The following is a 17,500-nucleotide window of genomic DNA, read 5'->3' as shown; positions in this document are numbered from 1 at the left end:
TTGTGATGCACCTCTGTAATCTTGTATGACTTCGTTTTCAAAATGCTGACAAACATTTGAACCTTTCATATGCTGGAAAACTTGCTTCTGATTTTGTAAAGAACCTCTTATCGATTATTTTATACTGCGGAAAATTAATTGGGTATGTCTTTACAAGCAATGTCATAAATCTGTAGCAGCCCCAACGATAGGAGGGCGGGGAGTCAGGTCCTATTTTAATGGGATGAATACGACTGAAGCCGAAGGCTAGCGCTGTCGATGAAATCACTAGAGATATTTTTGTTTTAATAAATGTGAAATATTATTCATTGAGATGGTTGACTAGCACGTAGAATAAAATTTACCACATGTAGCTGCTGCAACGTGACAAAACGGCCTTTGTATATTCAAAAGTCGTGGGTTTGGATCTTGCCAGCAACATATGATTGTTTCTTTTTCTCCTTTCTAATCAATTACCTCCATATCAACACGTATTAATATTTGGTATTGATAAAAATATTAAATATGTTTTCGTTATAGCAGTAGCAGTTTAAGCATATTTTAAATAATTAGAGATTTTATTCTTCGAGTAGCAATCACTTCACTGCGTCTCACTCGCTACCTATCACTATTCTCCATCCTGCCAAACACCAACTGTGTTAGCTAGAAAGTCTTAGCTCACCCTTCCATCTCTAAACCTTGCAAATGACAGGTCTTTTCCTTCAGCAGCTCCCTTACGTTGTTTCCTGTTTGTTCCCTAGAAGCTAATAGGGAGACACTCCTCTCTCGACTTAGCAACTTGCAACAACGGCAGGCTCAAGCCTGTTGCTTTGTTGCGCAAGCCTTAGGCTTTCACAGGTCACTGTTGCCAATAGACCCCTTGCAAAAATCGTTAAGTAGGCTTTCCCACGCTGCTTCTTTCCCCAAACATGGCGTCACTGGCTGCCAGAAAAACGGCGATATAGACCTGAAATCGCATATTGCTTCTACACAGATGCATTTAGTGGTAATAGGGCAGTTATGCGAATATGTTCTGATGCATAAATCATATGAATTATGGCCATAATACAATGTTTCAATACATTGCAGTTCTGCCATTAGTGGGGAATGCAGCATAGAGGTGAAGCCGACTTAACATTTATGAAAGGGGTCTATTATTGAATTTTGGTAGCTAGAACGCGAAACTGCGTACGCTCATTTTTCGCTTTGTCGCAAAAATAAGCTCCTAAGTTATTGTACCAGTATTTGGGTAGGGTAGAAGCATTTTAAATTATTTCTGGTTCCAGTGTACATTGATAGCGAGGTATTGCCGGCTACATCCGATGTATTTCAGAAGTAGGAAGAGCTAAAGGTTTTGTATTGCGGCGCAATGTGAGCATATGTGTCAAAAAAAAAAATAAGGCAACCAGAAATGGTTCGGTTTCCTTTTTTACGGCGTTCCACGGCAAGTTCAACATTCAACACTGCATATTATCGGCAAAGAAGGATTACCAGTGATGCACCATCCCATGCGCCGTAGCCGTTTCGCCTAGCCCCATGAATATAATATTATAAATCATGCACATAGCATGCATTATAGGTGTCCATGTATTATAGCAATAATTCATTGCCAGTGCAGACATTTTCCTTCATTAATTTAGCATTACCTGGTGCTTAGCATTTTTCATCACCCACGACGGCCATCGAGATTTTCTAAGTTAAATATTTAATGTATTTTCAAGAGAAACAATACTTCTGTGAGGCATTACATTTAACAATTTTCTTTCATTTTGTGCCATGTTTATGGCCATTTCTTCTTTGAGACAGTCATGCTTCATTCCATATCGCGAGAAGTTTTATTTGCTAGAAAAAGTTTTGTTGCATCTCAACTTCTCACAGAATAGGGGCAACACATGATGGACAAGGTCCAATTAAGCGCCATTATGAGGTCCCTGGAGCGAAGAAGTGTCCTTCGAGTCAAGGGTACCTTATGGGAAATGGAGATCTACTTGGTGTCAGAAAGTACAAGCTCTCAAAGTGCAGCATGGACCAAATTCGAGCCCGTTACAGGTAACCCGAACTTCTTTTTTGTATAAGGAAGCAGTGCTGTAGTGTGTGTTGATTGTCTGTGTATTGAAGAATATACGCCTACATTATTTCATGACAGAAAGCTATGTACCTAATTTTATAGCATTCGATATTCAATATTGGTTATGTAGAATGCGCCATAGAAAACCACTCGGAAACGTAATGTTGCCGAATTGTCAAATGAAGCGAAAATTATCTGTCTGCGATGGAGGCGAAACGCAAATTAGTCGGTGTGCTGTGCGATGTCACTGCAAGGTTAAGATCTCCAGGAAGTCGAAATTCTACCTTAGCACTCCTCTGCGGTACCTCTTCCTCCCACGTTCTTCTTTGCTTCTCTATTTCTCTCAATCCTAATTTCCAGACTTCCCTACAACACGCCCCTTACAGTTATTTAAATACACAACGGTGACATCGCGAGATATCATTCGCAGACTAAAGCGTTACAGTCAGAAATGAGGCATGAACCTTATTTTCAAATATCCCCACTAGTCCTTGTTTTATATTCAGACGGTTTATAAATCACACCGCTGTATAGCTTTGCGGAAGAATGCAAACTCGCTTTCATGATCCTTAGATAAAAAGCCACAACTTTCGGGTCCAATAAAATTTCAGTTGGGCCTTGTTGGTTCATGATTTTCCTGAAGTAACTGATGAGTGTAAACATATGACGATACACAAAAAAGAGACAAGGATAGGCCCAAGTACGTAAGCACCAATAACGCAAGAAAGAATTTGATTTTAGAACAATGAAAAACAAAATGCCCATTAAATCTGCGAGAAACATGGGTTTCGCTCCTCGAAGCTCCACGCCGCGACGACCCATATGGAAGGCATTAGATATCACGTCCTCCTCGAAGATGACTGACGTTGGCTCACTCCAGCGCATACGTACGTCGTGGTGTTATCGTGGGGGATATGCAATCTATGCATTATCGAGACTGCTGGTGCGCCGGGTACCCATCATAGTCCGCTGGGTTGAGAAACAGTGGCTGAGGCTGAGGCAGCGGATACCTATATGACTGTTTAGTGGGACGGTGGGTTAGATTCTGCCACGGGCGAGCTGGTCACGCACAATCTGGCGATTGGTAGTGGCGAGGTCATTGGTGGATGTTGAGTCAATGGTTGGAATCATAGGGACAGCAACCAAACTTAAAACTACGCACCTTAAGGTTTTCAAATGTGCGTCAATGATGGATCACATTCCATACCGATGCCAGGTTCTCTTTACTGATGAGTTAGGTATAGATATCTACGGCGAAGCCTTTAAGCAAGTGGCCGACTTTGTTCTCTTCAGACTTGCGAAGTGAAGTGACTCTGTAAAGCTTCAGGACCGCCTCTATGAACGGGGTGCAGGTCTCAACGCGAAAGAGCTTTCATGGTTCTCGTAACACGCAAGAGCCGTGTATGTGAGCGCGAACAACACGCTGGCAAGTTGGGCGGCCGCGTTCCACTTATTATATCGGCTGGCGCATTGATAGTGCTTGAGCCATTCGTCCACATCCTCACCGCAGCACTCGCGAAGGATCGTAGCTCGCGGTAATGCGGCCAGATGGTGTTCGATTCTGACCTGGGCGCGGCGTCCTCGTCCAGGGACATCTCAGAAATGGAAAATGGCAAACCGGCAAGGTGTAGATTGCAGCGAGGTCTGAGTGGTACAGCCGTTCCTGACGAGATTGGTTGTAACCATAAAGTCTCCACCAAGTTATTACGCTGAAAGTCTTCGTTAAAAACGGGACGTCGGGGACACTGTGTCAGCAGTCAGTCTCTCTCTGGTTCAGCGCATGTACCACCTCCTATTTCGTCTTCCCTAACGTGTCTTCATGTTCTTTCCATCCAGTTATGATATTGTCAAGAACACGGGGATTTGCGTTCATAGGTGAGAGGGTAGAATCAAAGAGTCAAGAGCTAATTTACCGTAAGCCCCAGTTGGAAAAACAAGTGCACGAGTCTCTAGATTCTGCGTCTATAGGGCGCCACCTGAATACACTTTATGACAATATTAACACCTCACTGATACTGGATATTTGATATGCAAGACATGTATTCCTGCTAAGCTAAACTAACTTTTATGTTTGTTGTAACGTTCGCAGCAAAGTCTCCCATCAGAATGATGCAGACATAAAATAGGTAAAAATCAAACATATTAATTTTTACAATGCACACCACCATCAAGGCATTTCCTGCGTAGACGTGATGCCTGTTGACGTGAAACTTGAAAGGTGGAGCCCATCACTCCAACGTTTTCAAGATAAGATTATATGCTATATGTCTCTATGTAAATGCAGGCGCCAGAATATGTTACTTCAGACTGAATCAATTCTGTGAAAAAGATAGTTATGTTTGAGGACATGCTAACAAGCAGTAATTATTAAATAGGGTCCCATCATGACCACCCCCCCTGACTCAGTAGCGCCAATGAACAAAGAAACCAAGTCAATAAACTCGACACGCCTTGATGTTTTTTTCTATTTAGCACATAACCGAACATGTTCGCGATATCTTTCGTCGCGTCTTAAAAACGTATTTTGAATTACTGTGGAGACGTGAGGGGTCAGAACGACGTTAGTATATCGGGTTAAGAAGTTTGGCCATGTCTCCTCCGCTAGGCCCTTTGTTCCCTAAATTGAAAGCACAGGTTTGAATGTCCATACGTTGGTGTCATTACAGACTATTATTAAAAACGCTCTCCAATGTCTAATAACAATGGATGTACTTTCATATTGCCCTTTTGAGTTTAATGCGTTCCTTCACGCCTTTACGCATATTGTATCTTATATATTATTTAATAATTTTAACTGCAAACCTGCAAGAGGGGGGCATGTTTTATTTCTTGCAGAAACTTGATAGGTAGAGCAAACATTTTTTTTTCAATGTGACTGGAAGCTGTTCTTCAAAAATTGGGACATCAATGAGAATATTGTTGGGTCCATCATATGCGCAATAATCCACCACATTACATTGTAATAATGGTATTTACTCTTGTATCAGGTATGATACACCACGATGCTGGCGCACTGTTTCAACTTTATGGTGTTTCTACATAAATAGGAAAAAAGGTTCACTGCACTCTTATTATTTTACATACCTTTGCGAGCTTAGATTACTTGCATTCTTTATTAGTTACTTCTTCTAATCAAAGAATTGGCATTGCCGTGTTGGCGACGCTACACTGAGCTCGTACACGCGTTCGACAGCATGTGGTAGCCACAGTGAAATTCTACTAGAGTGCACTATACGCTGCACCAACTGCCGAAAAGACGGCATTCTCTGGTTAGTAGGAGGGAGAAGCAAGCGCGATATTGAAACCCTCCCGAAGCAAAATAAAACAAAAAAAAAGGTTCATATGGACGTTTATGTAATGAATGTAGTAGACTACAATTTTAGGGGCCGAAAAAAGAAACTCCCTGCAGCAGGGAGTAAAACCGCGTCTATGAACGCTCAGGGCCTTACATATTTTAGACCACCCCACCGCATCATGCAGCGGGTATTCACTTGCCATAAATATGAAGTCCTATTTGCCATAGCAGTTCGCGAAAGGGCGTGTGCTTTTGCCGTTCTTATTGTTAGTGTTCAGTATGGTGGGTTCTTTGGATTGAGGAATGAAACTGTTTAGCTCCTCTGATTCAGCCCACTTTCTGCTAAAAAACTGTTTTTTGCTGTTCTCTCCAGAACACTTCCCCCAGGCTGTATTACTGTAACCGCAGAGCCATACGAGAGAACTAAGGATTTTCCCGGAAGGAACATGACCACCAGCAACCTGTGCACGGCTCTTCTAGGACAAGGAGCAGCGCCAGCACCCGTGCGTGAGACATTTCTTTTCGCATTTTTATTTGACTTTCCAGAACACCAGGCGCCAGCCCTTGCAAGAATTTGCACTTTTTATTTTGTGGGAGGGGGGGGGGGGGTGCGTAAGGCGTTTAAGACACCGTGCATTGAAACCTGCAGCCGGTGGATACTATTATCGCACTCAGAATTGTAGAGTCACCTAAAAGTTTTATCTGTACTTAAGCAAAACCTAAAAGAACCCGTTTTCTACTTCGCCTTGCATCCAAGAGTGAGTCGTGTTAATGCCGACAAGCGATTACTTTGCTACAAATCAGCACAGCAAAAGCACTATATGAAAATAGGGCCATAACTCATAAATAACTGTTTTAACGTGCGGAGTTGTAGCAAACGGTCTCCTTAAGCTCCGAAAACGTGTTTGCGAATTGTAGGAAATAAAAATCTGAATAATTAGTTTTGGTGATCCCCCCTTTGGTAATAACCCTTAATTATTTATGACTCATTGTCCAAATTCTAAGTATTGACGACGACCTAAACAACAAAGGAAAAATGTTTTGAGATATTATTGTTAATAAGCTATCGTGTAATATGTTCGAAGGGAATATTATTTTGTGATAGGCTATGAAACACTGAATGTGGAAAGAAAACATTTATTTGTGCGAACAGTGGCTGCAGATGCACAGACATCCAAGTAAATAACTACTGAATTATTGTTGCGTGATGCAGTTGGCATGTACCCTCACGTGAAGAATGTAAATTTACCGTTACCGGCACGACTGTTTATACATTGATACGAGGGACCATACTAACTGCCATAGTGAAGCAAAAATCCGTCTCGTAAACGCTCACTCTGGCTCAGCCCTGACGGGTGTACAGGGCAAGAAATAGGAGCAGGGCATTATGACATATTTGAGGCTGGTTTTGTATTCAGAGATATTAAAAAATTATGACTACAGGTGCCGAACTAAATGTAAAGAAGGTGCTGACACAATTACATCCTGTAGATCTGGAGAACACCATCACATCTGCAAAGGAGCTAGACCAAATCCTCAATATTTTTCTTCTCTAAAGTTAATTATTAGGAGCGAAATACAATTGGTCATTACTCGTTTTAGGAAAATGTTGTCCATTAAGAATTTGCTTATCAAGCATGAAAACGCTGCGCTGATGTTTCCGCTAAACTCAGATTCAACCAGCTATAAACACTCTCTTGTAATGAAAGCCTTTAGGCGATCCGCTGCTCGTTCTCATATCTCGACTAGTAGACGTGCTAAGCGATAACAACAGGCAGATGGCTGCCAGGAAAGGTAGATTGTTCTTTTTTGTGACATGTTCGAAGACGGTTAAGAAACACATCAGTCTGGTTGAAGGTTTCTCATTCTACCAGTTACCTTGCAAGCCCACTATACGCCATTCAGTTTTGTAAACAGTTTGATACAAATGTTTAGGTCCCTTGTTTTTTTTTTTTTTGTGATGATGATTTTTGTATTACCACTCGTTATGATATGCGCAGTATAATAGGCTAGTGTATTTTTTTTCTTAAGAATTATCTGCGTTAGACGAAAATGTTCGGATGAAAACGGATGAGGAACTATAAATTGGTAGAGCTAAGCTTCGTGGCTTAGAGCATCAAGGCAGCTTGGGCGAACTGATCCTGACGCCGAAATGTCTGAATCATCAGAGGACTGAGGCCCTGCCGCCTCACGTTTGCCCACATCTAGGAAGGGAACTAATAAAGCTGCATTGCAGTTTTTGTCACACTCATTCGCACTGAACTTGTATCTAGCCGCAGGCGCTGCACGGCAGTCCAACTGCTTCTCGCAGAGGGTTCTCCGACGGATTCAGAGCATTCGTTTTGACCGACTGCCGCATCTCTCGAAACCTTAACGCAGATTTCACGTGCTCGCTCTCCAGCTGCCCGTCAAATGGCCCCAGGCCAGGATGGCGAGCAAAAATGCGCGCTCCGAAACGTGGCAGCACGGCAGCTGAGATAATGATCGATTTGAAACCTGAGTTTGCTCTAAGAATTGAAAAGCGGCGTGCTCATTGGCTACACGCACGGGCATTATATGCGTGTCGTGTAGATACGCAGCGTACAGCATAGTTTGCTGCACCAGCTGTTTCTGTCAAGAATGAAGAATCAAGGGGTTCTGTTGCCACAAGCGACATAACAAGGACTTTAGTGCTCAGCCAAATTGTATGTGTGACCTCGTCCTGTGTGTTTGTCTACATGTGTTTGTCTACATGGTTATTTCAACCACATTGTTCTTTTTCTGCTTTCACCATGGCTTGGCTTCATTTCGTTGCTGCCGAGTTTGTCCCTGAAGGCCCTTAAACCATACGAGATGCAGTTTCACACACTAAAACCAGATGGCGCCACAGGTCCTACGTTTTAGAAGGGGCGGATAATTTACTCTTAGGGCACGTCGTCACATAGATACGGCTTGGCTAAAGCGAAGCTTAAGTGTTCCTAATTCTGTGATTCATACCAGCTCAATAATCAGGCAAAGGTATACTTTTGATCATAGTGAGGACACCAATATTTCTCTTTATGTTGATTATTTTTATGTTTAACAACTGGTCACAGATAAGTGCATACCCACTGTGAAATGAAGAAATATTTAAATCAAGTTTTGGTACCAAAAGAATGGCTTACGTAAGGGTAGAACAAAAATCCCAGAAAAACTCTACACTTGCTTATACAGAGAGAAAGGTATTGCGTTTGATCTTCTGACTTGAGCATTCAGTTATATTCACTGCCGCTAATTTTTGACCACATTTCACTTGCAGGAAAGCGACTATGCAAGATGCTATATAAGATGTTGCAACTTTCAGCGTGAGGATGCAGGTCCTTGGTGCGTAGAGCAGAAGTTGTTAGATGGAATGGAATGCTCTGAAGGCAAGGTGAGGGCATACCGCACGCAAGCCGTTACTTCCTAGCAGGTTTTTTTTTATATTCTATGTTGTGTCTTGCTCCAAAGTGTACACAAAGGCTTCGTTATATTATCACAGAAAAAATGTTGCAAAACTTCTCTTTTGGGGTTTATGAAAAACATGCAGAATTTCAATGAATATCTTCACCATGATATTATAGAATACACGCAATTGGGGTCATTCAGTGGCGCTAAAAACTACGTCGCTATTCATGTATATTTTTTCATGTCTTGTAAAACGGTGTTGTAAAAATATTTCTGAACCTACTTGCTAATCTGAATATTTGATTCTGGAATCATTCGGCTGCCGCCGAGGCATGCCATTTTTTACGTTAGCTTTCTTCACACATGTCTTGGGCCATGGCTAGCGGTCATGAGGATGTCAGCTGTGGAATGTGTGAGAATGCCCTTGAACCCTACTGCACTCTAATCACGACTGCGTGAACGATAAGGTATGGTCAGGGGTTTGGAAGTAAGTAGCATGTACAAGTGCTGAAGAGCCGAATGTTACCATGGGAATAATAAACCTCCATGTAGAAGCACATAGACTTCAGATTATTTCTTTCATGGCCTGCGTTATTTCCTTGACATGATGATTACCGTTTTAAGTAACAGGGTAGTTCCGTTTTATAGAGCACAGAATCTAATTAAGGAACAGCTTTAGTTTCCCTAGGAGTAATCTCTGAAATTTCCACAGTTAAGGTTGAAACCCTGGCTTTAGAACTTATGTGCCGTTGTAATGTAGAATGAATGAAGGCTTTTAACCTAAGTCGATGACGGCACAGTGGACGCGTCTTGAAGGTTGTGATAGAGCTCAACACATAAGAAACGAAGGAAAAATGACCTTCCCCACTTTCCTGCGTTAGAGGTAAAGTGACTCATAGCTGTCAAATCTTGCAGCGCTCATGCAGCCAAATCATACTACGTGCATTAGTACTAGCACAATGCTATAAATGGCTTCCATTTAAATGATTATGATGGGGTAGTGCTTCAGCGATCAGAATGTTTTTGCAAGAAATCATTCTAGGACGTATTCGATAACATAAGAAGAAACATTGAAAATAATTGGACGAATCTACCTTTTCTCTGAGGCTACGGCGTATTAACAGAACCGATATATCAAACAGGTCTTCTTTATTAGTACATCCTCCCGTTAATATCTTGTGTTATTTGTTTGTTGTATTTTTGGCCTCCCGTACATTGACGTCACATTTCCTGCTTTCATCACTCACAGACATGCAGAAAAGGTGAATGCACAGAGAAAAACTGGGAAAATTTTAATTTTTCCGCTGTCGCAAGTGTGTCCAAAATTAAGACAAAGTGCATACCTTCTCTCACAACTTAAGGACAATCCAAAGAAGAAGCTAGAATGGTTTCCACTTACGTTTCAGTAAATAAAAATGACAACACTGAATGACGGAATACGTCAAGCAATGATATCAGTCGTTCTGGTTTCAGCTTCTTGCAACACCATGTGACAAGTTGTGTGGTAACAATCCTAATAACTCTACTATTGCTTAAACATCACGCTTTACTAAGAATCGTATGACCTAACTACAATTTATTAGTTTACCGTCAAGCAACTTCTAAGTGCTTTTAGCCGGAATGCCATAAGCCTGGCCCTGATCACGTTTCCTCTCTAATAATAGCACATCACGTAGCGTCGCATTAAAGGGCGGTTATGCTAAATTGTTCTTATATGCTCATATTTTATACCGTTATATGCCTGTTTCTGAACGAGACTTTCTCAATGCTTTATAGCAGTGGAGACCTCTGAGCGGAGCATCTCAGCGGTGCCCAAAGATTGGTATCTGTCCTGTCTCTTCATTAAGACTTCGTTTATGGTAGTACTAACGGCTATGATGCTTTAAATGTAGGACAATAATTTCTAAAACCAATTAATGGCACCCACCGTGCCGCTCTCATCTTCTTCCGTATTTTTGAAATGCGTTCTTTCATTTGCATTTTTCGACCATACTGCAGCAGCAACCATCAAGGCGAGTGCTTCATTTTTGGTGTCATTAGTAAGGCGCTATTCTGAACCACGTAAATTTAGCTGAAAATATCTTGAAGCAACAAATTTCGCCTAACTGACGACGTAACAAAAATTAGCTGCTAATAAATTGCCCAATGTAGCGGAAAAAAAAAGATATTTTGAAAGTAAATATAACATTCGTAAGGTTTTCAAGCAACAGTCTTACCTGTTTTTCGAAAGATGCCTCTAGCGCAAATCTGAATAGACTCATAATCATTGACTTCTCCTTTATTTTAACTTCTTCTTTTAAAGCTGATATTGTACTAATGAGAAAGCACTGACGCTATAAAGTTTCTCTTGAACCATTGCCGTTTCGAAACGGACATAAACACAAGGCAAACACTTGCTTGAAGTAATAAGCTGTGGGCGAAGGATGACCAGCTCCATCGGTTTTTAAAAGTGACAATTTTATATGCCACAGCTCATTACCCTATATTTTCATTTAATATTTGAAGCTTGAGTAATTCAGTTCCTGAATGCAATTTTGAGCCAACTGTGTTGAGTGTTCCCAAGCCCAAACCCCGGCGCCATCGTCAAACAACCGCACTATACCGCAAAACGCAACTTCCAAATTGTTGATATGCACTCACGCCATTGCATTGTTGTGTGTACTGAGGTTCTCCTCAAGCTTTTCACCGATTTTCTGAAACATATATAACTTGTGACACAAGAACGTTGTGGTAGAAAATATTTATCCCCTTCTTGAGCATTTGACACGCTGAAGATAACGTATGGTTTATATTTATTACTGTAGAGCGATGTAGTTTCCTTAAACTTTTTAAACCGACCTCTCAAGTCGCCATTAGAGGATGGTTTGGAAACACAATATTTCGCTCAAGGAAGCGCGTTCGAGACTTGCAGCCACGACACCCTAGGTGAAAACGAAAGCACATAACCTTTATGCGACAGAAGCACGAGACAAAACAGCACCAGGCGTCATGCACACCCCCGTAAAGCTCAGCGGTTGACAAAAAAATATATTGAACGCCAGAAATGACATGTAACATTATTGTGTCGGGAATCTGTGATTAAAAAAAAAATAGAAATTATAACCAGTGTACCAAACTTTTTAATTAAATAATATACGGCGTAATATTGGGGCCAAAAATTGGCAGTGGCTTGGCTAAGTTATACTAGGATATACGCAGCGAGAGGTACGTTTCCCTAGCTGAGCTTGACATTTACAATAAGAGACAGCTTTATTTATGCCATAGGGGGCACTTTGGACCACTTAAATGCGATTAGGCAAAAGTGTCTGTAGCGCGGTGTTCTGAAGCCCTCCACTACTTCACCGCTTTCTATTTTCAATCCCACTTTCCTCCTTTTCCTTAAGACTTGGTTAAGGTGTCCGCGGAGAATTGTGACAAATACTGCACCTTTTTTTTTGTAAAGCAATTGAACCATTGCTGAAGCCTGCTCCACTGAGTATACTTCTATATGCTGTGTGGTGCGGGATTCGAGGAAGTGCCAAATGAATGGCGCCGCATGCACACCTGGATCGAACGTCCGGCGAGGTCAACTTCGTATATGTGTGAATCGCATGGTGACGTGATCACCAGTCGCGACGTCATGGCCAAATGTGCTGTCATAATGATGCTTTATCCGGTCATTACGTCGTCATGTGACGACGTCATAGCCAGTCATTGTCATTACTCACGACAACAGGTCAATACTATATCCTACAGGCCAATAGCTTGGACCAATTGCTTGAGAAAGGTCATGGAAAGAAAGGTTTTGACGCGCCTTGAGTGGTACATTGTGCACTATACAATATACCTCAAACCAAAGACCGGCTTTATGCGGAATCGCTCGGCTGTTGACAACGTCGTTGACTTCCCGTCCACGTTTAAACAACAGAAACGAATGAAACGTTGTCTGTCGACTCATCCTTCATGTCAAATGTGCCTACGACAACGTAGCCTATGAAGCCACCTTAGATGCGCTGTAAACTCTGGACATAGGTGGTCGGATATTTGCGTGGATAGAGAGTTATCTGACAAGATCATTTTTATTCGGTCTGAAGGTGGTACGCATCCAGCGTTATATACCCACCCTGGTGTGATGTGCCCTGCTTTGTTAAATCTAACACTCATCGCCCTCCCAGAGAACCCGCCTTTTACCGTCGAGATATCAAATTACGCTGATGACATTTGCATCGGGGCCTCCTTTGTAACGCGTCTCCTGGTGCGTGCAAGACTTCAACGGGCAAGAGCCCAAACTTCGTCTTATCTACAGAAACAAGGTCTTACTGTTTCACCGCAAAAGTGCACGATAGTGGCATTAACTGCAAATCTAAGAATAAACAATTTTACTACAAAATTCATCGTTCCTTAAGGAATTGGATAGACTGCAATCGATTATGGAACCCGCATTGCCCCCTATAAAGAAAAAGTAACATCCATCGCTCACTTCCTCCTCTTTTTTGGCGGAAAATCATGGGGCTCGTCGGTACAGTCAGTGCTGCAGTAGTACAGAGTACTATTTTTAGAATTCCTGTGATAGAGCCCATTCGTATTTTCAAATACATGCAACGCTAATTTTCGTGCCCTGAAGTCAGTCAACGGTCAGGCAGTTCGCACATGCTTGGGCCTCTATCAGAGCACATCAACCCTAAGAAGTGTTGCACTCGCCAAAGACCACACGCTTTCAACGTATATTGCTCTAGACTCTTTGCGAATGCACGTACGACATATTTCAAGGTGTGTACAGCCTCACCTTGCGCAGATGCCTGTGCGGATACTACATTCCGCATTTGCAAAAATCCTAGCAAAGCATCATACTGCCATCCAAGCACCGTTGGCTCCGGCACCACGACCACCGTCACCACTGTGATGCCTCCAGCTCCCGTTTGCGCCTTGTTGCATGTTGTAAGATACCGACATAATATAGGTAGAGGGAAAGAGCAGCAGTTAGCAATAAAAAAATAAGAAGAATGACGAAATGAAAGATGTTCAAAGACCAACGCGGCTTCAGCCGCCTAGAGTCATGTTTAATTTAAGGAATATGCGAGATGTATGTTTGAGGCAGCGAACGTAGTTAAGGTAAAGATTAATATCAGGATGATGATCCACAGTTGCTGTACAGTGCAAGCGTAATTTCTGCCAACCCCACAGCTGTTCGTTCAAGCTTCTCCGTCGCCCTAAATGATTGGCAAAAGTAATTTGATGAAACACCCATTTCGCCTAAGACCTTTGAGCACGTCATTTCTGATGTCTGAAAAAGTGCTAAAGCGAGTGAGAAAATATTGCACGTTTTGTTACCACTAGAAATCGTGCGAAGAAATTAAGAACAAGCACCTTTTTATGCGAAATCATTTCTTCGTTCATGGGCCAGAATCAAAATCACACAGCACGTGTCTTCTTAAGTACATCAATAACCAAATGCCTCTAAGTTAAAATGAGCCCCTATTAATAATGCTCAAAAAAATCAACTATACAAAATAAGAAAGCGAGAGCGAGCACAACTGGCGGTAATGATATTGCAATGTTGTGCGGATAATGTCGTAACCAACAAAAGGAGAGACCAGTGTTGCACTGAAAGAAAGCATTTATTGGGCGGAATAGCGTCTGCAAAGGAATTAAGCATCATAGCGGCATCGGTAGTGGCATACTTGACCCATAGGCTTCATCAGTGCTCAATTTATTCTACAAAGATGCATCTGCGTAAAGACGCAAAAAATGATCAGAGCAACCTGGCACTTTGTGGAAACGGGTGCGAGCGCCGGAAATCTCTTGAGATACATCTCGGTGCATCTTGCACGACAAAGGAAGGGATAATGCAACGTCTGTCGACCACGAGATTGAATGAGCGAGTATAAAATCGGTCCTTCCGGCACTACACACGGATAAGGCAGCATGTTGGCAGCTGTAAAAAAATAACAATTAAATATTTGCTTTGTTGGTGGCACAATGAAATATATACCAGCAATGGCACATCTTCACGTGCTCATTGCGCATAAATAGAAAACTGAAAATCTACCCTTTCTCTATGAACTACATAAAAAGCCGCGGGAGGCTGTTACCGCTAACACACACAAGGTAGGCACTTGGGCATGTTGGTTGGACATTATCATTGCAGCGCATATAAGATGAGGACGATGTGTCTGTGTCTCCTCTCATCCCTGTCGTATATAGGCTGCACCGATAGCGCTAAAGCTCGCCCCTAAGCATATATAGGGCACTATCGGCACTATTTAATCAATTAGAAGCCAATAACGTAAGTAAGTACCTGTGGGTACCAGGAGAAGCACAGTGAGAAAGAACACGTCCGGCCGCCTGAAAGGAAGATGTCGCCGCAACATTGCATCCAATGAAGTCGCTTCTACGCTTAAGGTAACTACAGCTTATAATTAGCTTTTTGCTGTAATTGCATCATTTGACAAGGTGTAAAGAAGCGTTATAACCGTAATCATGTTAGCGACAAGGATCTGCAATGAAAAATACATTACACCAATTAGTTTCCACACGAATCCACTCGCATTGCAGACTGACGGAATAAACTTCCTAAAGAAACGTTGCCTGTAAATATGACAAATATATTTCCCCGAAACACTCCCAGAGTGCCAAGGATAGAATAAAACAAGGTTCCATCAGAAAGGCGAACAATACAAATGGTTGAAAATTACTAGAAAGTATTATTCATTTATACGTTTCGAATAATAGTTATGGCTATTTGCAGTACATTTCATAATGTTACCAGATTCATATTCTGTGCTTGAAACTGATCATTTGCGTTAAATGCCGCCTCACGAATAAGCGGCTAAAAGTCTATTTCAGAACGTTCCAAAGCGTGCAATACAGATAATGATGTGTGCTGACCTAGATGAAGTGTGCTGATTTTTCTATGTGTTCTGCACGTTTCGGGGAGTGTTCCGAAAGAGCTTCCTCTCCTGGACTTGCCAAAAGTTTCTACTCTAGCCTTCAAAACAATTCAGAAATAAGAAAAGGCTGTTCATTTCATTAGAATCCATACGCATCATTGAACGCGACTTGTGTACCACGTCATTGATGGAGGCTATATCGGACAATAGCATCTATTAATGTTTAAGAATGTAGAATGCTCCCCTTTTTCAGTCATTGCGGCATGTATAAAGGTCAGATGTTTGAAAGCATACAGCTGCGTTTATTTTTGACCTGCTGCCTCTCGCAAGACGATGATGTTCGGAACAGTCAATTGTTATGCCCATGTGAACGATTGAGGAGTGATTTACTTCAAAATAAGCTCATGGGCAAAGGTCCTAGCCGAGAATACTTGCGCTATCTGCCTTCGACGGCTTTGTGTGACTCGGCTGTTCATTATAAACTTTTCGCTCAAGAGTTTCTTCAGTGCTTATTACTGCTCTAAATTTGTCGCGTCGCCCTCAGTATTTCAGTAAACATTCTAGTGATGCTTGTTACATATGCAACTACACCGGACCGCGCAAACTACTAGACCTGTTTATTATAGCCCATCAACAATTTCTTTAAAAAAAAAAACGCAACACGCATTGCTCATTTCTTTTAATGTAAAGCATTTAAGATGAGGAAATTAAATATAAAGCTCCACACCTCCACGAAAACTCTCAGAATACCTTACATGCATCCCTGATGTAGCTTAGCTATTTTTATAACCAGATCTATTTCTTCGAAATCTTGCACTGAATCCAGCTGTTCGAAAGTGAATCGGCACAAGCCTCGCAGACCTATTCATAATTTATTTATTTTTCAACTATTTTGAGCACGCGAATGTAAGCTGCAAGACAGCGGTGTGCTCGGCCAAGTATATCATGTTAACCTGCTCTCATTGCTACGGGTGAACGCCCTATTCCGGAGGGTGGTATATTTAGCAATTTTTCTTGTTTATGGAAAAGCGTCTAATTGCTGAACAGATCCAGCCCGGAGAGTGCTACCCCGAGTACAATCTTTTATTTTTTCTTGTGCAGCTGTGATGCGTGAACAGCTGCAAGGAACGTTAATTGTGGCAGTTTCACCGCAGCACTATACAAGTGCGTATCATTACTTTGATAGTCATAACAACTGCATAACAATTGTGCAGCAACGCATTGCCGAGGCAACGATAAGTCGTGAAGAAATACGCAGCAGTCATGCAGCCAGTCATTAAACGAGAAGTTTTACCTCGCTACAATATGTTCATTGTGGCAAAAAAGCAAGGCCTTTGCGCCGGGCGTTCGCACGACGTAAATTCTCAGGGCAAACTTTTTTTGCCTTTTATTCCTGCACGCGCTTTAGCCAAAATATTCCTTGGACGTAAGCACGCATTCCTATTTTGTAACAATGAGTATGCCCGTTAATTAACGTTGACTAATTTTTATGAAGTGTTTCATTTGTACTCACCAAGGGAGAATCTAAACGCAGTCTATTGTGAGCCTTTTTCTGATGAATACCTCACTTTTCCCAACGTTTTTCTTATATAACCTGCGTTTAGGTGTTATTAAAGTGCACCATGAATAGATGCTGCAATCGAAACAAAACAGTTTAAGACTTTTCAGGTGACATCTCATAGAAAAGAAAATATGAACCATTGTCTTTACTGAACACATTGTATGGAGGTCTTGTGGATTTTGAGCTAACTTCATTCCCGACTGCCAGTAGTTTGGTTTTTCGTTCTAGCTTCCCAAATTGATATGCAGCTCTGAGGTAAACAGTGATGGAGGGCTGCGCCTAAGCTCAGGTCACCTCGGTGAAAAACGGGCATTTAAGTTTTG

At 41.8% G+C, this 17,500-nt stretch overlaps 1 protein-coding gene across 2 annotated transcripts in view; it reads left to right on the top strand.

Moving 5' to 3' along the window:
- The window catches only part of LOC146173761 (venom metalloproteinase antarease-like TserMP_B), a 41,444-nt gene extending 31,252 nt beyond the window's left edge, over positions 1 to 10,192 (top strand). For both annotated transcript variants that reach the window (XM_084583395.1, XM_084583394.1), the window contains exons 7-10: positions 1,858 to 2,028; positions 5,716 to 5,845; positions 8,620 to 8,733; positions 9,997 to 10,192. In XM_084583395.1, coding sequence (XP_084439521.1) covers positions 1,858 to 2,028; positions 5,716 to 5,845; positions 8,620 to 8,733; positions 9,997 to 10,107 — 526 coding nt within the window. In that variant the 3' untranslated portion in view covers positions 10,108 to 10,192. The remainder of the gene's footprint in view (positions 1 to 1,857; positions 2,029 to 5,715; positions 5,846 to 8,619; positions 8,734 to 9,996) is intronic.
- The last annotated feature ends 7,308 nt before the right edge of the window (positions 10,193 to 17,500 follow it).

The sequence above is a fragment of the Amblyomma maculatum genome, chromosome 11 (assembly GCF_055883805.1).
Source record: "Amblyomma maculatum isolate TAMU_Amacu chromosome 11, ASM5588380v1, whole genome shotgun sequence".
In the NCBI taxonomy this organism is placed as follows: Eukaryota; Metazoa; Arthropoda; class Arachnida; order Ixodida; family Ixodidae; genus Amblyomma; species Amblyomma maculatum.
This window is presented reverse-complemented; position numbering and strand designations above follow the sequence as displayed.